Source organism: Gigantopelta aegis, chromosome 13 (assembly GCF_016097555.1).
Source record: "Gigantopelta aegis isolate Gae_Host chromosome 13, Gae_host_genome, whole genome shotgun sequence".
Taxonomy (NCBI): domain Eukaryota; kingdom Metazoa; phylum Mollusca; class Gastropoda; order Neomphalida; family Peltospiridae; genus Gigantopelta; species Gigantopelta aegis.
Genome location: NC_054711.1, coordinates 17,507,937 through 17,535,081, shown reverse-complemented (window position 1 = coordinate 17,535,081; position 27,145 = coordinate 17,507,937). Strand labels below are relative to the sequence as shown.

The following is a 27,145-nucleotide window of genomic DNA, read 5'->3' as shown; positions in this document are numbered from 1 at the left end:
GCAAACACTGTAACATATTTCCAAGTAATAAATTATTTTTAAAAGTCTAAAGTTACATTTTAAAGTTGAACACAGTTTATTGTTTAGAATATCAAAATATATATTTGTTATTACCTCTCCGACACTCTTCATGGCACTGCCGATGTCCTTGGACATGTGTTGGAAGCGGTCCATGTCCCAGCGCGGGATCTTGGTGACGATGTAGTCGAGACTCGGCTCAAAACACGCCGTCGTCATCTTCGTCGTCTGGTTCACCAGGCTTGGTAGGTGGATTCCCAGCGCTAGCTTGGCCGCAATGAAAGCCAGTGGATACCTGGAAACAAAGATGAAAGAAATATTTTAATTATCGTTAAGGACCACAAAGATAATGAGAGAGGAAACTGATGTCGTGGGCTACTCTTTCCAATTAGCAGAAAGGGATCTTTTAGATGTATTATATAATATTCTATATACTGTATTATGTTGTCTGGTTCACCAGGCTCAGCAGCTGAATTCCCAGCGCCAGCTTGGCTGCAATGAAAGCCAGTGGGAAACTGGAAACAAAGACGGAAGAAATATTTTAATTAGTTATATATATATATATATATATTATATATATATATTGCATCTTCGTCGTCTGGTTCACCAGGCTTGGTAGCTGGATTCCCAGTGCCAGCTTGGCCGCAATGAAAGCCAGTGGGTACTTGGAAACGAAGACAGAAGGTATATTTTATTTAACAACACACTCAACATATTTTAATTAGTTATATATATTATATATATATTGCATTATGTTGTCTGGTTTACAAGGCATGGCAGCTGGATCCCCAGCACTAGCTTAGCCACAATGAAAGCCAGTGGGTAGCCGAAAACAGAATTTAGACAACATATGAAGGATACCGTAGAATAACAATGACCACTTTGTGAACAAGTTTTTTTTGGTCTGCCCGACTCAAGTCTTGTTTTGTGTAACCAATGATCGACCGTGCATCGACCCGCCCCAGTCTATGAAGGAGACTGATACACAGGCAAGTATTATATCATTAAGGTGCATTCCGATGCTTCAATATTACAATGTCAAATAAGTTAGTTTGTTTTGATCAACAACACCACTAGAGACCAATAATTTATCAATCATTGACTAGTGGATGTCTGACATTTGGTAATTTTTACAGTCTTAGAAAGAAAACATGCAACATTTGCAATGGATCTTTAATATGTACCATCCCCTATATGTACATACAATGGCCTTTGATATATTAGTCGCGGTGCATTGGCTGAAACAAGGACTACCTCAATGGGTCACTAATGTGGATCGATCCCAGACCGAATGCACATTAGGCGAATACTTTAAACTGGGCTACATCCGGCCCCTTGCTATTGTGGTTGGACAAACAAGGACTGGAATGTGAAGGTGGATAACAAAATAAGTTGAAAAGATAGTAAGAGTTGCTGTATCAGGAAGAACTGAAATGGAAATTAAAGGAGAGAAGAAGAAGGAAATGTTTTATTTAACGACGCACTGAACACATTTTATTTTAGGTTATATGGCGTCAGGCATATGGTTAAGCACCACACAGATATTGAGAGAGGAAACCCACTGTCGCCATTTCATGGGCTGCTCTTTTCGATTAGCAGCAAGGGATCTTTTATATGCACCATCCCACAGACAGGATAGTACATACCACAGCCTTTGTTACACCAGTTGTGGAGCACTGGCTGGAACAAAAAATAACCCAATGGGTCCACCGATGGGGATTGATCCTAGACTGACCGTGCATCAAGCGAACACTTTACCACTGGGCTGCGTCCCGCCCCTTAAAGGAGAGAAAGAAAGTGGGCATAGGGATATTTAAAAAGCCTGTATCTTACATCTCTTGACACTTGAAAGACAAAAACCTACCCAGTAGCCTTGGATGCGAGTGCCGAACTCCGCGACAGTCGAGCATTGATCTCAATGATGCAGTACTCCAGAGAGGTCGTGTGTAACGCATACTGAATGTTACACTCGCCCACAATACCAAAATGTCGCACAACCTGAAATTAAAGAAAAACTTAATATATACATCTATAACGACTTGTTTACAAATATAAATATTTTTTGAAGCCCACAAACCCTATGCTGGCAAAGGGAGCAGGTCTTATACTGAAACAAATTTCAGTTTATCCAATTTTCAGATAAGTATACTATTTTTTTGAAAATTGTTAAAATGTGATTAATTTAAGGAATATTTGATTAGCCAAGGACTAAATGTTGTAGCCACTCTGTATAACAATTAGCAATTGGCTAATTAGGCTATGGACAGGGTGAGCCCTGTGGAAAGTGATTAACACATATTTCTTTACTCCCCCCACCCCCCCCCCAAAAAAAAAGAAGAGAAAAGGAGTATATTTTGTACTTTTGAAATGATGGGGGGGGGGGGCATAAAAGTGTAAACTTTGTACACTTTTGAAAATGGCAGTGGCAGGGGCAGCAAAAAAAGAGTAAACTTGTAGAGTTCGACAAATACGCTAGCCCGATCCCAGTGGCTAGTGGCTTTTAAGTTCAGGCTAGTTTCCCCCCATCCTCCCACCACCCTCCCCTTATCGCTCTATCGTGTATTTGTTTCTTTTTCTCTCGGCTGAAATTTCGTTTAATAAATATGGACATTGAAAAATATCAACAACACAATCAGTATATAATAATAATCCACTTGAACTATGTCTGCAAACTGCAGTAACATGCTATCTCTACATCGCCACAGTTACAGCATGCATTGTTTACTTTTCCCTTTCAAGTTTCTGGCACAGGAAATAAGTCTAATGACATGCGTATTTTGATTGGTTGGACAAGTCACGTGGTAGTTAATCTTGCACATATTTTTTAGACTAAGAACTTGGAAATCACCAATCGCAACGACAGGTTAATCTCAATCACGTAAACCCCAGTCATGCTTTGAATTCCAGTGTTTGTTTTATTTACCTATTGTTTTCTAATTTAACACTTTGCTTACATGTGGTTATCGGCAATCAGGAAAACAATTTACTTTAATGCTAACCACACTTGCAATGACTTGGCTTGGCCTATTACGTGTAGCGGTTTGGATAATACGTCACAGCTGCCGATACAAGATAATACCTTTTCTGTTCATCAATTAACAACAGATTAGATGTCGCCGTTATATTCTTTTGATATTGGTCTGACACGGGATAATGCCCTGTATTTGAGCAATTGGCATCACCATTCCTGGCGACATAACTAGTTGGCCCTAAATGTATAATCCACAACCAAATACACTGAACCATCTATTACTGTGTGTCACACTGTCGTACCCTCAATTAAAGTTAATTATTTTGATAGTGGGTTTAGATACCAACCATGAGTTTGCTCAATTATTTTTCCCCTGGGAGAGGGCAAAAGCGAAAACGGGACAATGATGATGAATCACACTTGACAAAGACCAAACGTACGACATGACAAAAAGATGCAGACGTTTTCTGCCACAATGGAAGCAATCGTGGTCATGGCTAGACTATTCAGAAGACGAGGTAAAAATGTATTGTACAGTTTGTAAACAGTTTCCATCCATCGCGGAACCCAGGCAAACAAGGGCAGAAAAAACAATATAGTACATGGCACTGACAACTTCAGAATAGAAACTCTAAAAGCACATGATCACTCCGCTGCCCACAGAGAATGCTGTTCGTATGCCAAAAAACAGAGAGAGTACAAAATTGCCAACTGAAAAAAATACATTTGTAAAGACGGCAATTGGAGTTGCTTTTAAAAATTTATCCAAAGAACACCACTAAACACTGAGCAAGGTATTTGTTACAGCATATTCATTAGCAAAGCACTGCAAACCCCTGTCAGATATGTATTTTCAAGCTCGTTTGGCCAAACAACTCGATGTTGACTTGGGGAAAAGTTACTTAAATAACAAGGCTGCTCAACAATTCATTACATCAATTGCATCTGTTCTCAGAACATTACCATTTGTGACACCCAATAGCCGATGTGTATTTTTTTGCTGGGGTGTCATTAAACATTCATTCATTCATTCATTCATTCTGTTCTCAAAACCAACACCAAAGAGAGAATAATGCAATGAAGGTTTGTATCAGTCTTAGCGGATGGAAGTACGGACTGTACGGCAAAGGAGCAAGAGACCGTGTCTGTGAGATTTGTCAATTCTGGCAGATGACCAGAAACAGCATTTTCAGACATGGTCGAGTTGGATCATGCTCACGCCCTGAGTGTTTTTGCTGCTATCAACAAAGAACTGGACAAATATGACCTTAGTGTAGACAGACTGACCACCGACGACAATGACAAATACCCCATTCTTGTAGGTGTAAACTTTGACGGGGCCTCAGTAATGCAGGCTAGGAAATCGGGTGTTGTTGTGCATTGTTTAAATGCTTCAGCCCATACAATTCCGTTATATTGTGTGGCACACAAATTGGAGTTGCAGTGATGGATGCTGTAAAAGATTTACAGTACCTGCAAATGTTTTAAGACAAAGTCAAGTCAATTTTTAAGTTCTATCACTACAGCCCAAAAATGAGAAGGGAGCTAAAACGAATCCAGGACATTTGCCCCCAAGAACATTTGCCCCCCAGTCCAAAAATGGATAGGTGGACATTTGCCCCCCCAGTAGAAATGTTGGCTAGGACATTTGCCCCCCAGTATAAAAATTGGTTTAATTAACAACTTAAATTACTGTGTTTAATAAGTTGTTAATTAACATTGAGCTTTACAGCTCATCTGTTTACAAACATAAAACATAACATACATAAAATACAGGAGAACAGGCTCTGATAAACAAGAAAACATACGTCACATAAAACAAACGGCAAATACCTTAAGATAACATTTTCTTAATTTATCTGCTTGAAATAAATATATTCCAAAATTACCTAGCTGATTAAACTTCTGTATGTTATATAGTTGCAATAGCTTAAAATATGATGGTTTCTTCCAATAATAAAGTTCTGTTATGTTCTTCTTCTGAACATATTGTTGAAATATATCAATTAATGATCAAAGTGAACAGATAGCGAACATGTATCAATTACTGATCAAAGTGAACAGATAGTGAACATGTATCAATTAATGATCAAAGTGAACAGAAAGTGAACATGTATTACAAACTTGCAAAATTAGTGTTAACTGTCTTAAAATTCAAGCATATATAAGCCTCTTTTTGTAATGTCCAACTTATTACATGGAGATAATTCAGAGCACACGTGGGTCAGAGAAGATACTGAAAGATGGGTATTCCTACACCAAGAAGAAGTCGCGCAAGTCTTCCATCCATTGGGAATGTTCCAAACGCAAGAGTTCTTCTTGCAAAGGAACAGTTACAACAGATCTTTCAGTAAGTATAAAATATACTTGTATATTATTGTTATTGTTATTATTATTATTACATGCACCCAGCTGTACATATATTTTATATCTAATACATAAAACAAGAAGTTTCAGTGAATATATAATAATGTTTAAATAACAAACCCATCTTAAAATAATAATATCAGGTTGTTTACAAACTTTCGTTTGCGTATAACCCAGATATACATGTAAGTTGCTTTTATTAATACAGAGACCAAGATTAACAGTGCAAAATTACCTGGGGCCGAAGTTACCAGGCCCAAGTTACCACGTTCCGTATAAGATACTATGAAATAATAAACATTTCTTTCTGTTCCAGAAAACACACATCACATCAGCTACAACCCATAGCCACCCAGCTGACCAGTTCGCCGTAGAGGCCCATGAAAGTAAGACATGACATGAAGAAATGTGCTACAACTAATCGTGGAAATCCTGGTCAGATTATCACCGATACACTGGCACAATACTGTGTTAGAGTACGCGTGGCGTCTGAAAAAACTGATACAGTAAAGCGGTATGTGAGACGAATAAAACGTGGAAATACACCACTAGAACCAGCCAGTATCAGTGACATCCCAGAACTTCCAGAGGAGTACACATCTACAGATGGAGCTGATGATCTCCCGTTTCTCTTATATGACAATCAAAACGCAGGACAATGTGATAATAGGGTGTTAGTGTTTGGTACTGAACTTGGACTTAAGCATATGTGTGACAGTGACAAATGGTACATTGACGGGACATTCGGTACTGCACCAAGGCAATTCAAACAACTGTTTGTTATAAGGGCTGCTGTGAATGAAGTGTATGCCACTTGTATATATGCATTTCTCCCCCAAAAACACCAGTCTACATATGAGGAAGTGTTTGCAGCTGTATTGAACTCTTGTGAAGAATATGCTCTTGTACCAGACCCAACCACAATCTCATGTGACTTTGAAATAGCCATACACAATGCCATACGGTCCATGAAATAGCCATACACAATGCCATATGGTCCATGAAATAGCCATACACAATGCCATAAGGTCCATGAAATAGCCATACACAATGCCATAAGGTCCATGAAATAGCCATACACAATGCCATAACGTCCATGAAATAGCCATACACAATGCCATAAGGTCCATGAAATAGCCATACACAATGCCATAAGGTCCATGAAATAGCCATACACAATGCCATAAGGTCCATGCTAGGAGCACACATCAGAATTCAGGGTTGCTTCTACCACCTGACGCAAAGTACTTGGAGGAAAATACAGAATGCTGGTCTATCCATTCTCTACAAGAATGATGAATCAGTGAAACACTTCTGCGGAATGCTTGATGGATTAGCATTCTTGCCAACTGATCGTGTCCAGGAAGGTATGCGTCACCTGCGCACAATTGTTCCAGAACAGCTGGAAGATATAGTTGACTATTTTGATGTTAACTATGTAAGTGGACCCTATAAGTCAACACGTGGTCCGAGAGGAATCTTACGAATCGTACGTTCATACAATCCAAAATATCCTCTTGAGTGTTGGAATGTATATGAAGAAACCATGAATGACGGATCACGCACTAACAATGTCTGCGAATCCTGGAACAATGGATTCTGTCATCTTGTCTGATACAAAAACCCAGGACTGTGGCACACAATTCAGTGTATCCAGAAAGATCAAGTGAATGTTTTAACCAAGTTAGAAAGAGCACGAACAGGAGATCCAACCAAGAAACGCGTACGAAGAGAGACCAGACAACTGCAGCAGCAACTAAAGACCCTATGCAAACAGATGTCCCAGGGACAGACGTCTGTGCCAGACTTCCTAAAAGGCACTGGGTGCATTGTGCGATTCGTACAAATGTGAATATTGTACATTGTTTTGTTGTATCATATAAATATTTGTGTTTTTTTATAGCATTTGTCCAAAATTAAAGTTGTTTTGTTTTATATAAAATGTGATTTCTAATGTGCTTTCTAATGTGCTTTTTCAACATGTGCTCAAACTTAAATATGTATTATATAAATATTTATCTTAAGTAAATATGTGTGTTTTTATAGTATTTGTCCAAAATGAAAGTTGTTTATTTATTTGTTTAGATTTAGTACACTGTTTCGTACAAAATTAAAATAAAGTTGTTCACTGCCCCCAATGTGCTTTCTAATGTGCTTTTTCAACATGTGCTCAAACTTAAATATGTATTATATAAATATTTATCCAAAATGAAAGTTGTTTCGTACAAAATTAAAATAAAGTTGTTCACAATATTTAGTGTTTTTGTTTCATTTTATCAATATAGTAGATATCAACTGGGGGGCAAATGTCGTAGCCATCATTTCTACTGGGGTCAAATGTCGTAGCCATCATTTTGACTGGGGGGCAAATGTCCTAGCCATCATTTCTACTGGGGGGCAAATGTCCTAGCCATCATTTCTACTGGGGGGCAAATGTCCTAGCCATCATTTCTACTGGGGGGGGGGCAAATGTCCTAGCCATCATTTCGACTGGGGGGCAAATGTCCACCTATCCATTTTTGGACTGGGGGGCAAATGTCCGTATCTCAGCTAAAACAAACTGCAGATGTCCTGGAAGAACAGCTGATACACCTGACAAGTATAAAGCAGGTATGTACTAATGTTTTTAATTACTTATAAAAATTAGTTATTAGCAATTTTATATTTTGCAAATGCAAATACTTGTACAATTTGTTTTTGTTTCCTTGTAATTTATTTATAATATAATAACAATCAACTAATGTTAGTGATATTTTATTATGTTTGAATTATTTTAAAATAAAAAGTTATTAGTAATATCACATTCTTATAAACGTACATCAAATTTTGTTTTGTTTATTTGTAATTTAATTATATTATAATCAAATTCTTTGTTTTCTACAGGTTCGGTGGTTAGCCAGTAAGACAAGGGCAATAAATAAGGATTTGGTGAATGGCATTATTAAGTGTGTTGACAAAAGGTAAATATAGCTTCTATAATATCTATCATTAAAAATCAGCCATTAAGTGATACACATGTATCATGTAACATTTTTAAAGATGATGCTAAAATCAGCCATTAAGTGATACACATGTATCATGTAACATTTTTAAAGATGATGCTAAAATCAGCCATTAAGTGATACACATGTATCATGTAACATTTTTAAAGATGATGCTAAAATCAGCCATTAAGTGATACACATGTATCATGTAACATTTTAAAGATGATGCTAAAATCAGCCATTAAGTGATACACATGTATCATGTAACATTTTTAACGATGATGCTAAAATCAGCCATTAAGTGATACACATGTATCATGTAACATTTTTAAAGATGATGCTAAAATCAGCCATTAAGTGATACACATGTATCATGTAACATTTTTAACGATGATGCTAAAATCAGCCATTAAGTGATACACATGTATCATGTAACATTTTTAACGATGATGCTAAAATCAGCCATTAAGTGATACACATGTATCATGTAACATTTTTAACGATGATGCTAAAATCAGCCATTAAGTGATACACATGTATCATGTAACATTTTTAACGATGATGCTAAAATCAGCCATTAAGTGATACACATGTATCATGTAACATTTTTAACGATGATGCTAAAATCAGCCATTAAGTGATACACATGTATCATGTAACATTTTTAACGATGATGCTAAAATCAGCCATTAAGTGATACACATGTATCATGTAACATTTTTAAAGATGATGCTAAAATCAGCCATTAAGTGATACACATGTATCATGTAACATTTTTAAAGATGATGCTAAAATCAGCCATTAAGTGATACACATGTATCATGTAACATTTTTAACGATGATGCTAAAATCAGCCATTAAGTGATACACATGTATCATGTAACATTTTTAACGATGATGCTAAATCAGCCATTAAGTGATACACATGTATCATGTAACATTTTTAAAGATGATGCTAAAATCAGCCATTAAGTGATACACATGTATCATGTAACATTTTTAACGATGATGCTAAAATCAGCCATTAAGTGATACACATGTATCATGTAACATTTTTAACGATGATGCTAAAATCAGCCATTAAGTGATACACATGTATCATGTAACATTTTTAACGATGATGCTAAAATCAGCCATTAAGTGATACACATGTATCATGTAACATTTTTAACGATGATGCTAAAATCAGCCATTAAGTGATACACATGTATCATGTAACATTTTTAACGATGATGCTAAAATCAGCCATTAAGTGATACACATGTATCATGTAACATTTTTAACGATGATGCTAAAATCAGCCATTAAGTGATACACATGTATCATGTAACATTTTTAAAGATGATGCTAAAATCAGCCATTAAGTGATACACATGTATCATGTAACATTTTAAAAGATGATGCTAAAATCAGCCATTAAGTGATACACATGTATCATGTAACATTTTTAACGATGATGCTAAAATCAGCCATTAAGTGATACACATGTATCATGTAACATTTTTAACGATGATGCTAAAATCAGCCATTAAGTGATACACATGTATCATGTAACATTTTTAACGATGATGCTAAAATCAGCCATTAAGTGATACACATGTATCATGTAACATTTTTAACGATGATGCTAAAATCAGCCATTAAGTGATACACATGTATCATGTAACATTTTTAACGATGATGCTAAAATCAGCCATTAAGTGATACACATGTATCATGTAACATTTTTAACGATGATGCTAAAATCAGCCATTAAGTGATACACATGTATCATGTAACATTTTTAAAGATGATGCTAAAATCAGCCATTAAGTGATACACATGTATCATGTAACATTTTTAAAGATGTTGCTAAAATCAGCCATTAAGTGATACACATGTATCATGTAACATTTTTAAAGATGATGCTAAAATCAGCCATTAAGTGATACACATGTATCATGTAACATTTTTAAAGATGATGCTAAAATCAGCCATTAAGTGATACACATGTATCATGTAACATTTTTAAAGATGATGCTAAAATCAGCCATTAAGTGATACACATGTATCATGTAACATTTTTAAAGATGATGCTAAAATCAGCCATTAAGTGATACACATGTATCATGTAACATTTTTAAAGATGATGCTAAAATCAGCCATTAAGTGATACACATGTATCATGTAACATTTTTAAAGATGATGCTAAAATCAGCCATTAAGTGATACACATGTATCATGTAACATTTTTAAAGATGATGCTAAAATCAGCCATTAAGTGATACACATGTATCATGTAACATTTTTAAAGATGATGCTAAAATCAGCCATTAAGTGATACACATGTATCATGTAACATTTTAACGATGATGCTAAAATCAGCCATTAAGTGATACACATGTATCATGTAACATTTTTAACGATGATGCTAAAATCAGCCATTAAGTGATACACATGTATCATGTAACATTTTTAACGATGATGCTAAAATCAGCCATTAAGTGATACACATGTATCATGTAACATTTTTAAAGATGATGCTAAAATCAGCCATTAAGTGATACACATGTATCATGTAACATTTTTAACGATGATGCTAAAATCAGCCATTAAGTGATACACATGTATCATGTAACATTTTTAAAAATGATGCTAAAATCAGCCATTAAGTGATACACATGTATCATGTAACATTTTTAAAGATGATGCTAAAATCAGCCATTAAGTGATACACATGTATCATGTAACATTTTTAAAGATGATGCTAAAATCAGCCATTAAGTGATACACATGTATCATGTAACATTTTTAAAGATGATGCTAAAAAAATAAAAATAAATATTTTTTTTTTTTTAAAAACCCACCCACAAGAACCTGTTAAACCTTTTGCTCATATTTTTTATAAACATATTTTCTCAAAATATTTGTTCTTTTACTTAATTTCTTTAACTCTTTTTTTCAGCTTTGAAGTATTTTCGCAACAACCCTTGCTGTCATTCAATGCATTCTGTCATCAACACTGGCCAGAAAGCAGAAAATACCTGGCATTACATGGGAACAAAAGTGTCCAGCTGTTAACAGACCATTTCTCAGCAGTCTCGAAAGATGATGATAAAAATGACATGATCAGTCAGTACCAGTTGCTGAAAGCCTGTTTGCAAGTACACAAAGATCTGAAGCCATGTGAGGTTATGCTAGCATTCTTAACTGTAAACCTGATGGTCTCAACAGTATTTGAAAGCTAGTTGAGATCATGATCGTGCTTTCACCATCAACTGCTGCTTGTGAACGGTCTTTCAGCAAACTGAACCAGCTGAAAACACTACAAAGAAACAGAATGTCACAGGAAACTCTTCAGTCTCTGCTGTACATTATGTATCTTGGCCTTGGATGTGCAAAAGGTACACACCATGTAAATGGACACAATCTGCCTGTTGTGGATTCCTGTGGTGGCCATGTGGAAGAGTTGATGGAACATGATTAGTAATTTTTTACTTTTGGACACATTTCATGACATGGTTTATATTCTTGTGTATTTTATGGACACATTTCATGACATGGTTTATATTCTTGTGTATTTTATGGACACATTTCATGACATGGTTTATATTCTTGTGTATTTTATGGACACATTTCACATTTCATGACATGGTATATATTCTTGTGTATTTTATGGACACATTTCATGACATGGTTTATATTCTTGTGTATTTTATGGACACATTTCATGACATGGTTTATATTCTTGTGTATTTTATGGACACATTTCATGACATGGTTTATATTCTTGTGTATTTTATGGACACATTTCATGACATGGTTTATATTCTTGTGTATTTTATGGACACATTTCATGACATGGTTTATATTCTTGTGTATTTTATGCTCTTGCTTGCTTGTCTTTTTTAAACTGGCAGTTACAACATGATTTAATTGTTTGTTTTATTTTACTGTAATACTAATAATTATATTTAAAAATCCAGTTATAATTGATCAGGAATTTGGGCTAGTGCTTTATTTTGGTGGGCTAGTGGTTTTTCAAGACATTTGTCATACTCTGAAATTTGACAAAAAGCAAACAAGTAAAAACTATCCAATCTGAAGGTTTATAACTTAGTATTACCTTTCCATTCGAAACATCTTATTCTGGGCCCATAGCCATACTAGTAAGCAGGTAATTTTTTGTATTTTTTGCTAATAAAATATTCCGAGTAACCCCTTCTCAACAATGTTTCATGTGGGGAAAAAACCGAGATTATAATTCGCAAAAATGTTATTTATAAATTTAAAGGAAAGAAATTAAACGGTTGGGCCAATGATGAACATGTGATTTTTTATACGGTAGTTAGATTAAAGTGCACAATGCATTTATCTCCAGGCTATGAACCTACCTTTAAAGCAGTCTCTCGAAGCATGTGATACTCTTCATTTGACAAGGTCTGGCTGGGAGCAACAACAATAGAGTCACCTATAATCATATAAAAAATATATATATACTGATTGACAAATGTAACAACAGGGTTTATCTCCCTCTTTAGGCGACATAGCTGATTATTACTATTATTTAGTAAAATTGTATTAACTTAAAGTAAAGTAGGGTTAGTAAATTTATCAGTTATCAGCTGTGTCACACACCACCTCATACTCCACGACACACAGAGACATAGAGACAGACAAAGAGACACAAAGACAGAGAGAGACACATACCTGTGTGAACTCCGAGTGGATCGAGATTCTCCATGTTACAGATGGTCACACAGTTATCAGCCACGTCACACACCACCTCATACTCCACGACACACCGACAGAGAGACAAGACAGAGACAGAGAGACACAAAGACATAGAGAGACACATACCTGTGTGAACTCCGAGTGGGTCGAGATTCTCCATGTTACAGACGGTCACACAGTTATCAGCTACGTCACACACCACCTCATACTCCACGGCACACAGAGACATAGAGACAGACACAGAGATAGAGAGACACAAAGAAATAGAGAGATACATACCTGTGTGAACTCCGAGTGGGTCGAGATTCTCCATGTTACAGACGGCCACACAGTTATCAGCCACGTCACACACCACCTCATACTCCACGACATACAGACAGAGACACAGAGACAGAGAGACACAAAGACATAGAGAGACACATACCTGTGTGAACTCCGAGTGGATCGAGATTCTCCATGTTACAGACGGTCACACAGTTATCAGCCACGTCACACACCACCTCATACTCCACGACACACAGACAGAGAGACGAGACAGACACAGAGACAGAGACACACAAAGACACATACCTGTGTGAACTCCGAGTGACACAAAGACAGAGAGAGATACATACCTGTGTGAACTCCGAGTGGATCGAGATTCTCCATGTTACAGACGGTCACAGTTATCAGCCACGTCACACACCACCTCATACTCCACGACACACAGACAGAGAGACGAGACAGACACAGAGACAGAGAGACACAAAGACATAGAGAGACACATACCTGTGTGAACTCCGAGTGGGTCGAGATTCTCCATGTTACAGACGGTCACACAGTTATCAGCCATGTCACACACCACCTCATACTCCACGACACACAGACAGAGAGACGAGACACAGACACAGAGACAGAGAGACACAAAGACATAGAGAGACACATACCTGTGTGAACTCCGAGTGGGTCGAGATTCTCCATGTTACAGACGGTCACACAGTTATCAGCTACGTCACACACCACCTCATACTCCACGGCACACAGAGACATAGAGACAGACACAGAGATAGAGAGACACAAAGAAATAGAGAGATACATACCTGTGTGAACTCCGAGTGGGTCGAGATTCTCCATGTTACAGACGGCCACACAGTTATCAGCCACGTCACACACCACCTCATACTCCACGACATACAGACAGAGACACAGAGACAGACACAGAGACAGAGAGACACAAAGACATAGAGAGACACATACCTGTGTGAACTCCGAGTGGATCGAGATTCTCCATGTTACAGACGGTCACACAGTTATCAGCCACGTCACACACCACCTCATACTCCACGACACACAGACAGAGAGACGAGACAGACACAGAGACAGAGACACACAAAGACACATACCTGTGTAAACTCCGAGTGACACAAAGACAGAGAGTACATACCTGTGTGAACTCCGAGTGGATCGAGATTCTCCATGTTACAGACGGTCACAGTTATCAGCCACGTCACACACCACCTCATACTCCACGACACACAGACAGAGAGACGAGACAGACACAGAGACAGAGACACACAAAGACACATACCTGTGTGAACTCCGAGTGACACAAAGACAGAGAGAGATACATACCTGTGTGAACTCCGAGTGGATCGAGATTCTCCATGTTACAGACGGTCACACAGTTATCAGCCACGTCACACACCACCTCATACTCCACGACACACAGACAGAGAGACGAGACACAGACACAGAGACAGAGAGACACAAAGACATAGAGACACACATACCTGTGTGAACTCCGAGTGGATCGAGATTCTCCATGTTACAGACGGTCACACAGTTATCAGCCACGTCACACACCACCTCATACTCCACGACACACAGACAGAGAGACGAGACACAGAGACAGAGAGACACAAAGACATAGAGAGATACATACCTGTGTGAACTCCGAGTGGGTCGAGATTCTCCATGTTACAGACGGTCACACAGTTATCAGCCACGTTACACACCACCTCATACTCCACGACACACAGACAGAGAGACAAGACAGAGACAGAGACAGACACAGAGACAGAGAGACACAAAGACATAGAGAGACACATACCTGTGTGAACTCCGAGTGGATTGAGATTCTCCATGTTACAGACAGTCACACAGTTATCAGCTGTGTCACACACCACCTCATACTCCACGACACACAGACAGAGAGACAAGACAGAGACACAGAGACAGAGAGACGGAGAGACACAAAGACACAGAGAGACACATACCTGTGTGAACTCCGAGTGGGTCGAGATTCTCCATGTTACAGACGGTCACACAGTTATTAGCCACGTCACACACCACCTCATACTCCACGACACACAGACAGAGAGACAAGACACAGACACAGAGACAGAGACACACAAAGACATAGAGAGACACATACCTGTGTGAACTCCGAGTGGGTCAAGATTCTCCATGTTACAGACGGTCACACAGTTATCAGCTGCGTCACGCACCACCTCATACTCCACTTCCTTCCAGCCAAGCAGAGACTGCTCCACAAGAATCTGATTGGTTGTTGCTAACGCCTATTTCAAATACAAACAAAATATAATTATGACCCAAATGAAAAACCGCATTTTACTGACTTGCATTATACTTTGCAATATACAAATGATTTTTGTTTTTCAATAAAAATGCAGGAACCAAGAATTAATAATTTTGTCTCAGTCAGATTACAGAAAAATTATTTACTGTTATCCACAAATTATTCAGGTGCAGTTTTAAAGTTTTCAGCAAATAAAATATTTTAATGTGTTACAGTTTACTATCTCTATAAAGCAATGGATTTCTGGACATTGTTAAGTTTTGTAGCAATTCAACATCGATTTTTGTTCAAAATAATTTTGTATGTACAAATTTATTCTTTCTTCCAATGGCTAAATGAAATTTTAAATGATGCGGCCATATAATGCTTTATTATCCACATGGTTCAGAATATTCAGGGAAATATAACCAGTACGACCGACGAGTGTCATAATGATTTTACGTGCACAACGAATGACGTAATTTTGTGAAGTGACGTCACAACTAAATATGGCTTCCCCAGCATAAATGCTTATCAAAATAACATCATTTCAGAAAATGACGTCATTTCGTAGTATCTTTTTAGTTACGTTTGAAATGTTATGACATGGTCCAAGCTTGGTATTCACGAAAATAATATTTTGAATAATGTGAATAATAAAGAAATTATTACACTCATGTGTGTTAATCGTACTGATTGTTCTTGCTGAGATAATACAATAATCCTGACACCCGTTTCGTAAAATCATACGACACATAAAATTATATAATACCGTATATCTTCGCCTGTAAGTCGATCTCGGCTATAAGTCGAGTCCCTAATTTAAAGCCCTGAAAACTTATTTTTTCATTGACCCGTTTATAAGTCGACCCATGAAAAACTACTTATAAATATTGAAATATTTCTTATTTTCAGCACATGAGAACAATAATATTTGAACAAAAGAAAATTATTTTACAAACTTCGGTTTTCACGTTTTGTACATCGCAATATAATCAGACTATTCCAATCAAACTATCATTATTACATAGCATCAAAACGAAATATTCCCTTAGTAGAGAGTGAAAGCTGTTTGACTGTTACTGTATAGTATTGTACAGATGGTTTTGTGCACAGACAACAACTTTATTTATAAACACTGACAACAGATCACTACGATAAAACTGAAAGTATCACGTTTTGCCGCCATATTAATACATGTAAGGAGGATAACTCTGGAAAGTACACTGGTTTTTGTACCAAATGATGTGTGTCCCTATTGCTCTAGATAGTGAACTGCAGAGATCAGTCTATTTTAAGGGAAAGCTCAGTAATATTCATGAAGTTAATCACCGCCAAAACATTGTTTGAACAACCATTAATGCCAGTGACCAGATTTCAAAATAAACTCAGGCAACAGGTAGTTAGTATTGTTTACATTTTTACTATTAGTGATGACTGTTAATTTAACTAAGTGGACTGTTGTCTTGGCATGTGAGTGAGATCGTATGCCTTTTTGCATAACCAAAACCGTTCTAATGCCAAAAAAAATAGGTTATAAAAAATAAATGTGTCAAATTAACATATTTGAGTATAAATACATGGCATACTTCAACAGTAAAACTTGTAAAATAATCCCCAAAACAGTAATATTTTTTGGTGAATTTTTTTTACCCTCTTATAAGTCGACCCCCCAAGTTATAAAATAATTTTTGGGTGAAAAAAATTTGACTTATAGGCGAAGATATACGGTAATCTCTATTTATATTTAAAAAGGAAAAAAGCAGGATATATTATGTGGGGGGAGCAAACGGACATCTTGCTAAAGCTGGAAAACTCAGGATAGTAGGCCCTTTATAAAAAAACAGCAACAAAATCTTTACCTGTGTAGCAATCTTCACCAAAGCAGCTCTATCGCGCGCGATGCCGGATCCAAACCCGCCGAGCGCGAAGGCCGACCGCAGCATGACAGGGTAGCCGATGGTCTCAGCCGCGTCGATGGCGGCGGCCACGCTCTCCACGGCCAGACTCGGTGCCAGCTTCTCGTTAATCTCCTTCAGCCTGTCGGCAAAGATCTGTCGGTCTTCTGTCGCCTCGATGCTCTCAATCTGCGTTCCGAGGACGCGCACGTTGTACTTTTTGAGAATGCCTTGTTTGTAGAGCTCAAGTCCTGTAAGAGAAATGTTTCAGCTAAATACTAATTCTGCACATTTAAATGTCTCACTTACCACATAACTCGGGAGTTGCTCCTTGTTTTATCCACAGATGCATTTCAGTGCATCATAGATGAGAATGCCCCATCCCAAAAAATCCTGAAAATTACAGCGGCTTATTACGAAAAATTGTTAAAGGACATAATGTTAAACAGGTTATAAATAACAATGCAAAGCAGTCATGACTCCTAGGGAGGTACAGGCTATGCACTCCCGGAAAGACGAGCATCTGAATAAAAAAATGAAAACAATTATAATTATCAGATTAAATCATTTTACGGGGGCTTTTTTAAGTTGTTTTTTTTGGTTTCGCAATATTTTTTATCTATCTTAATTTTCATAACACAGTTTATATTTTTTTAAGAGCTGACACACATTGTGCATGGTGGGGTTTTTTTGTTTGTTTTTGGGGGGGTTTTAAGGGGTTTTTGTGTGGTTTGTTGACTTTTAGTATTAAAAAGCTGTAATATGTCCACCTTAAAGAATACGTGGAGTACATTGTCCGACATATCGAATAACTTTGCGATTTAAGAACAGATTGGATTTTGCACCAAATACAGAATTATGTTGTATGTAGTATTATTAATCATTTAGTAAAAATGTGTACCAGAAAAAAAAGTGTTTTACCATTTTGTTTTGTTCATTTTATGTCTTCGGCTGTAGGCTATGGCTAAATTTATGTTACATTAAAAAAAAAATATTAATCAAAAATGTATTAATCAATATTAAGTTTAAATGATGCAGACATAACAGTGGCTGCTTTATTGGAATTTGCCAACAAATTTGCTGCTGTTGTTTTTGTCCAAACAAGTACACACATTTAGATAAAAAAGGACCAGTGGTGATGAAGATAACATGTGGATAATATAACCGTGGCAATGTTGGAATCGCCGAAATGGCGGTTAGTATAAAACCTGGATTACTTGGTAAATATAAAATCCGGATAGCTGGGTTGGTACAAAACCCAGGCTTCTGGGGTGAAACGTAGCAAATGTTGACAAAACCCGGAACAAAATTGGGTGGCACAAAAATCCGGAATTTCGGATAAATCCAGATCTTACCACAGTTAAGTAACTAATGAAATGGAGAACTATTTTACACACTGTACAAGCTGTTTATGAATCTCACCACAGTTGAGAGCCGTCTGCCCTCCCATGGACAGCAGTATCCCATCAGGCCGCTCTCTCTTGATGACCTCGGTGACGAAGTCAACGGTGATGGGCAGGAAGTAGACACTGTCTGCCTGTTTCTCGCCCTCGGCGTTCGTCTGAACCGAGGCGATGTTCGGGTTCATCAACACCGTCTGTATGTTCTCCTCCTGAAAAACACACAACACATGTAACAATGAATAAATGTTCTCCTCCTGAAAAACACAACACACGTAACAATTAATAAATGTTTAACAACACCTGAGCACAAAATACACATCGGCTATTGGAAGGAAGGAAATGTTTTATTTAACGACACACTCAACTCATTTTACTTACGGTTACATGGAGTCAGACATATGGTTACGGACCACACAGATATTGAGGGAGGAAACCCGCTGTCGCCACTTTATGGGCTACTCTTTTCGATTAGCAGCAAGGGATATTTTATATGCATCATCCCACAGACAGGGTAGTACATACCACGACCTTTGATATACCAGTCGTGGAGCACTGGCTAGAACAACAAATAGCGCAATAGGGCCACCGGTAGGGATCGATCTCAGACCGACCGCGCATCGTGCGAGCGCTGTACCAGTGGGCTATATCCCGTCCAAATGTTTAACGACACCCCAGCACAAAATACACATCAGCTATTGGGATGTCAAAGAAAGGTCTTCCTGAAAAACACACGTAACAAAGAAACATAGTCATCGCTTCGTTTCTCAGGTTTACTTTTGTCTGTCTATTTGTAGTGTAGCCAGGATTTTATATCGAGGTCAACCATACTGGAGTAGGGAGTGGTGGGGGGCAACTATATTGGGATGGTGGGGGGAGGGGCAGATCATTGAGCAATTTTTCATCTCCGAGTTGTGTGGAGCAGTAAGAAAATATAAAAAGTGGTAGGAAAGAAGAAAGGCATGATAAAGACAGTGCCCTCCATATATAACCATCTTCTCCAGAAACAGAACTATTAAAGAAATGTAGATTTCATCTTGTTTTCTCTGTTTCTCAAAGGGGAGGGACATAGCTCAATGGTACAGCGCTTGCCTGATGCGCTATCTATCTCGGATCGATTCCCATCGGCTCGTTCCAGCCAGTGCTCCACAACTGGTGTAACATAGGCTGTGGTATGTACTATCCTGTCTATGGGATGGTGCATATAAAAGATCCCTTGCTGCTAATCGAAAAGAGTAGCCCATGAAGTAGCGACAGCGGGTTTTCTCTCTCAATATCTGTATGATCCTTAACCATGTGTCTGATGACGTTGGTGGTAGTCAATCAATCAACCATTTGACTCATGCTTACATCCACTGAAGGTGTTGAGTGCATCATTAAATAAAACATTTCCTTCCTTTCTTCCTATTTCTCAAGCTTTGTTCTTCAAGTGCCATTCTTTCTTTCTCCTTCTTCACCTAATTGCCTTTCTATTTCTCTTTGTATGTTGGTCTTTCTCAGCATCCCATCTTCTGCTCACCTGTCTTTCTATCTCTCTCCATTTCCCCCACCTATCTCTCTCTCCCCTTCCCTTACCCTGATCTTGACCTGTAAGTCTTCACAATATTTCAACTCTCTCCCTCTCCCCTCCATTACCCTGATCTTGACCTGTAAGTCTTCACAATATTTCAACTCTCTCTCTCTCCCCTCCATTACCCTGATCTTGACCTGTAAGTCTTCACAATATTTCAACTCTCTCCCTCTCCCCTCCATTACCCTGATCTTGACCTGTAAGTCTTCACAATATTTCAACTCTCTCTCTCTCCCCTCCATTACCCTGATCTTGACCTGTAAGTCTTCACAATATTTCAACTCTCTCTCTCTCCCCTCCATTACCCTGATCTTGACCTGTAAGTCTTCACAATATTTCAACTCTCTCCGTCTCCCCTCCACCCTGATCTTACCCTGATCTTGACCTGCCTCCTCTCTTACCCTGATCTTGACCTGTAAGTCTTCACAATATTTCAACTCTCTCCGTCTCCCCTCCATTACCCTGATCTTGACCTGCCTCCTTTACCCTGATCTTGACCTGTAAGTCTTCACAATATTTCAACTCTCTCTCTCTCCCCTCCATTACCCTGATCTTGACCTGTAAGTCTTCACAATATTTCAACTCTCTCTCTCTCCCTCTCTCCCCTCCATTACCCTGATCTTGACCTGTAAGTCTTCACAATATTTCAACTCTCTCTCTCTCCCCTTCCCTTACCCTGATCTTGACCTGTAAGTCTTCACAATATTTCAACTCTCTCTCTCTCCCCTTCCCTTACCCTGATCTTGACCTGTAAGTCTTCACAATATTTCAACTCTCTCCCTCTCCCCTCCCTTACCCTGATCTTGACCTGTAAGTCTTCACAATATTTCAACTCTCTCCCTCTCCCCTCCCTTACCCTGATCTTGACCTGTAAGTCTTCACAATATTTCAACTCTCTCCCTCTCCCCTCCCTTACCCTGATCTTGACCTGTAAGTCTTCACAATATTTCAACTCTCTCCCTCTCCCCTCCCTTACCCTGATCTTGACCTGTAAGTCTTCACAATATTTCAACTCTCTCCCTCTCCCCTCCCTTACCCTGATCTTGACCTGTAAGTCTTCACAATATTTCAACTCTCTCCGTCTCCCCTCCATTACCCTGATCTTGACCTGTAAGTCTTCACAATATTTCAACTCTCTCCGTCTCCCCTCCATTACCCTGATCTTGACCTGCCTCCTTTACCCTGATCTTGACCTGTAAGTCTTCACAATATTTCAACTCTCTCCGTCTCCCCTCCATTACCCTGATCTTGACCTGTAAGTCTTCACAATATTTCAACTCTCTCCGTCTCCCCTCCATTACCCTGATCTTGACCTGCCTCCTTTACCCTGATCTTGACCTGTAAGTCTTCACAATATTTCAACTCTCTCCGTCTCCCCTCCATTACCCTGATCTTGACCTGTAAGTCTTCACAATATTTCAACTCTCTCCGTCTCCCCTCCATTACCCTGATCTTGACCTGTAAGTCTTCACAATATTTCAACTCTCTCCGTCTCCCCTCCATTACCCTGATCTTGACCTGTAAGTCTTCACAATATTTCAACTCTCTCCGTCTCCCCTCCATTACCCTGATCTTGACCTGTAAGTCTTCACAATATTTCAACTCTCTCCGTCTCCCCTCCATTACCCTGATCTTGACCTGTAAGTCTTCACAATATTTCAACTCTCTCCGTCTCCCCTCCATTACCCTGATCTTGACCTGTAAGTCTTCACAATATTTCAACTCTCTCCGTCTCCCCTCCATTACCCTGATCTTGACCTGTAAGTCTTCACAATATTTCAACTCTCTCCGTCTCTCCCTCCATTACCCTGATCTTGACCCCTCCTTTACCCTGATCTTGACCTGTAAGTCTTCACAATATTTCAACTCTCTCCGTCTCCCCTCCATTACCCTGATCTTGACCTTAAGTCTTCACAATATTTCAACTCTCTCTCTCTCCCCTCCATTACCCTGATCTTGACCTGCCTCCTTTACCCTGATCTTGACCTGTAAGTCTTCACAATATTTCAACTCTCTCCGTCTCCCCTCCATTACCCTGATCTTGACCTGCCTCCTTTACCCTGATCTTGACCTGTAAGTCTTCACAATATTTCAACTCTCTCCGTCTCCCCTCCATTACCCTGATCTTGACCTGCCTCCTTTACCCTGATCTTGACCTGTAAGTCTTCACAATATTTCAACTCTCTCCGTCTCCCCTCCATTACCCTGATCTTGACCTGTAAGTCTTTACAATATTTCAACTCTCTCTCTCCCCTCCCCATATCTTGACCTGTAAGTCTTTACAATATTTCAACTCTCTCCCCCCCCCCCCCCCCCATTACCCTGATCTTGACCTGTAAGTCTTCACAATATTTCAACTCTCTCCGTCTCCCCTCCATTACCCTGATCTTGACCTGTAAGTCTTTACAATATTTCAACTCTCTCTCTCCCCTCCCCATATCTTGACCTGTAAGTCTTTACAATATTTCAACTGTGCCCAATCATGAGAAATTTGAGAAGTTTAAAATTATACCTTCAAAGCCTTGATGGCCTGAGATCCACTGTAGTCGAATTCACCCGCCTGTCCAATCGACAGACCACCGCTTCCCAACACCAAAACCTTTGCTATCTGAAAAATAAATAAAGAATATTTTTATAGTTATTATACACAAATCACGGCTTGCCGTTTGAAAATCAATGGCAAGTAATAAATGAAATTATATACGAGAGCAAATGTTAAAGTTTGTTTTGTTTAATGACACCACTAGAGCACATTGATTTATTAATCATCAGCTATTGGATGGCAAACATTTGGTAATTGCAACATATCGTTTTAAGAGAAGAAACCCGCTACGTTTTTTCCATTAGCAGCAAGGAATCTTTTATATGCACTATCCCACAGACAGGATAGCACATACCACAGCCTTTGATATACAAGTCGTAGCGCACTGGCTGAAATGAGAAATAGCTCAATGGGCATACTGATAAGGATCGATCCCAAACTGACCGCACGTCAAGCGAGAGCTTTATCAATGGACTATGTGCCTCCCCTATGTAGGAGTGCAATTGCTTCCAATGTCCAAATGCCATGATGTGATATTGTATACCGGTATAGCAAATTGAATGTGAACAAAGTGAAAAGCCGGCACTTAGGAAAGGCAAGATAATGCCTGTAAACTTACAATAATTTATAATAATAATATACTCTTCAAAAAAAGAAACACAAAAGGGTACAAATGGGTTATAACTCCGATTTTATGTTTCCTACCGGTTCATGCTTTGTGAATACAAGGTCATTGCATGTCCCAAACACATTCCCACGGTTACATTCGATAAAACGCAGCTACTGTACAATAAAGTTCCAAAATGTGAATATTCGCAAAAACGCAGCCACGTGCAAACCATGTCACCACTGCACGTGCGTTGTCTGCATGTGCAACATGAACACCGACAGTATAAAAGTGCAGGGTGTTCGCTTGCCTGGCCTTTGTATCTGGCCGACAGTTGACAATCCAGGACATGCCACGTCTCAGTGAACCGCAGAGAAACAATGCCATCGGCCGACTAGACGCAGGCGAATCCAGAACGGCCGTTGCCAGGGCATTCCATGTGTCCCCAAGCACCATCTCCAGACTGTGGGACCGTTACCACGGGTCACTACCCCCGGGCAGGACCGCTACATCCGGGTACGCCACCTTCGGGAACGATTGACTACTGCCACTTCCACAGCCGCAGCAATACCAGGTTTGCGCAGGATATCCAACCAGACCGTACGGAACCGCCTACGTAAGGTAGGAATTCGTGCCAGACGTCCAGTTCGAGGTGTCATCTTAACACCACAACACCGTCGACTCCGACTGCAGTGGTGCCAGATTCATCGACAATGGCCTCAACTGCGATGGAGACAGGTGTGGTTCAGTGACGAGTCCCGATTTCTGCTCCGACGTCATGATGGAAGATGTCGCGTGTATAGGCGTCGTGGTGAACGTTATGCGGCAAACTGCGTGCAGGAAGTGGACAGATTCGGCGGGGGTAGTGTTATGGTGTGGGCAGCCATCTCACACACTGGCAGAACTGACCTGGTCCACGTGCAGGGCAACCTGAATGCACAGGGCTACATTGACCAGATCCTCCGGCCACACATCGTTCCAGTTATGGCCAACGCCAACGCAGTGTTCCAACATGACAACGCCAGGCCTCACACAGCACGTCTCACAACGGCTTTCCTACAGAACAACAACATTAATGTCCTTCCTTGGCCATCGATATCACCGGATTTGAACCCAATTGAGCATCTATGGGACGAGTTGGACCGACGCCTCCGACAGCGACAACCACAGCCCCAGACCCTGCCCGAGCTGGCAGCAGCCTTGCAGGCCGAGTGGGCCACCATCCCCCGGGACGTCATCTGTACTCTGGTTGCTTCAATGGACAGGCGGTGCCAGGCAGTTGTCAACACACGCGGAGGCCACACCCGGTATTGACTCCAGATGACCTTGACCTTGGTGGTGTGTCCTATCACTTACTCACAATGGACTAGAGTGAATTGTGAACAATCCTGCAACATTTGGTAATTATCGGACTCACCATTCAATAATTAAATCAATTCTCCAAATGTTACGACAATGTGGTTTTGCGTTTCTTCTTTTGAAGAGTATATTCAGTTTTGTAATAAAACTAAGGGGCAGGACGTAGCCCAGTGGTAAAGTGCTCACTTGATGCACGGTCGATATGATGCCCATCGGTGGGCCCATTGGGCTATTTCTCGTTCCAGCCAGTGCACCATGACTGGTATATCAAAGGCCATGGTATGTGCTTTCTTGTCTGTGGTAAAGTGCGTATAAAAGATCCATTGCTGCATTTGGAAAAATGTAGCAGGTTTCTTCTGTTGGCTACGAGTCAGAATTACCAAATGTCAGACATCCAATAGCCAATGATTAATCAATGTGCTCTAGTGGTGTCGTTAAACAAAACAAACTCTTTTTTTTGTAATAACATTAATAAGAATTGAGTAAACGAACATTCTGAGAGTACTGCTAAAGCAATACGTCCTTACTAGGCCCAACAACGTTTCATAGCTACAAACAAGGGCCATAACTCTGTTAGAAATGGTCCATCTGCAAGCCTCCTGAGATCAACAACCATAATTCTTTCAGAAATGTGCCAGTCTCTACATGATAAAGCTATACAAAGAATTTCAACTCAATCTCAAGCAGTATAAAAAATTAAAAAAGAGAGTTAAATAAAGTTTAACACCACCACCTGGAGCACATTGATTAATTAATCATCGGCTATTGGATGTCAAACACTTGGCAATTCTGACTCGTAGTCATCACAGGTAACCCACTATATAATTCCTAATGCAACAAGGGATCTTTTATATGCACTTGCCCACAGACAGGAAACACATACCATGGCCTTTGACCAGTTGTGGTGCACTGGATGGAACGAGAGAAAAAACAATCACTTTAATGGATCCACCGAGGTGATTCGATCCTGAGACGCAAGCACCTCAGGTGGGCACTCAACCAACTGAGCTAAATCCTGCCCCTATAAAAATAAATGTCCAAAAACTATATGTAGGACAGACGGATAGATGGAAGGACAGACGGACAGCGATGAAAATTATAGTCCCCTTTGGTTGGTCCAATAAGGAACTAATAACTTAACAATAGAATATTTTGTAATTGTAACTGAATAAACAATGAATCGGGGGTTCATACACCTTGGAAACAAAAAAATTCCAGACTTTTTCCAAGATTAAAAAACATTTTTCAAGACTCACATCAAGACTGAGAGTAAATATATTTCCCCATATTTTTGGAAAATTTGACAAAAAGGATGATTTTTTTGTCATATGCATTGCGCAAGCACGTAGTTCATATCTTCGGTAAATGTTGGCAGTTGTTAGTCTCAATTTCCCAAATGTACATTAGTGCCGATTTCGGAAAACGTCATCAGATTCCGGCGGTTTTACGCAACAAAAATTTTCTACTTGAGTCCTAAAGACAAATTTCCATACTTTTTCCAAACCAACTCGCAAAAAAGGTATTTTTCCAGGTCTGGAAAATGGATTTTCAAGGTTTTCCAGAATCCGTACGAACCATGACGAATATAAAATGACAAAGAACAGGACTCAAAGATTACCTCCAGTTTCCGTGGAACTTCAGGAAGCTTTGGCATCACATGTTTCACAGAGGGCTTCTTCGTTTTGATGAGGTCGACAAAATAGTCAAACAGGAACTAAAAAACAAAACACACGTGACTGGAACTAGGAAGGTGTACATCGGAAGATTTCGTAGCCATTCGGCTGTTGAATGATTGGACCATAAGGTGGAAAAGGGGGGAAATGCCAAGGTCAAAGGTCAAGGTTAAGGTCAGAAGTCAGGACAGAGTATAAAGAAAATTAGTTTTAGAGGATTATAATAACCTAGAAAGTATAACTTAAAATTTTATGTAATCATTAGACTCTTTAAGAGAAAACTATTTTTCTAACACAGACTCAATGGGATTGCTTGACAAGAGTCATCAGAAATCAGTGATTGTTATTCTTAAAGGGACAGACCCTAGTTTTTAAACACTATGTTATGTTTTTCACCTAGACTCAAGTTTCAACCCATAAAAATGGACACTAAGTTTGGTTAATTTACAAACCTTTAACAAATTTAGATACAGCAGAGTGAAACCA

General features: G+C 39.2%; 1 protein-coding gene across 2 annotated transcripts in view; it reads right to left on the bottom strand.

The window, feature by feature from the left end:
- Nucleotides 1–27,145, bottom strand: part of LOC121387415 (carbamoyl-phosphate synthase [ammonia], mitochondrial-like) — an 87,665-nt gene that overhangs the window by 30,311 nt on the left and 30,209 nt on the right. For both annotated transcript variants that reach the window (XM_041518523.1, XM_041518524.1), the window contains exons 12-19: nt 26,605–26,700; nt 22,991–23,086; nt 18,931–19,120; nt 17,473–17,759; nt 15,467–15,611; nt 12,714–12,790; nt 1,883–2,016; nt 115–313 (exon numbers count right to left, since the gene is read on the bottom strand). In XM_041518523.1, coding sequence (XP_041374457.1) covers nt 115–313; nt 1,883–2,016; nt 12,714–12,790; nt 15,467–15,611; nt 17,473–17,759; nt 18,931–19,120; nt 22,991–23,086; nt 26,605–26,700 — 1,224 coding nt within the window. The remainder of the gene's footprint in view (nt 1–114; nt 314–1,882; nt 2,017–12,713; nt 12,791–15,466; nt 15,612–17,472; nt 17,760–18,930; nt 19,121–22,990; nt 23,087–26,604; nt 26,701–27,145) is intronic.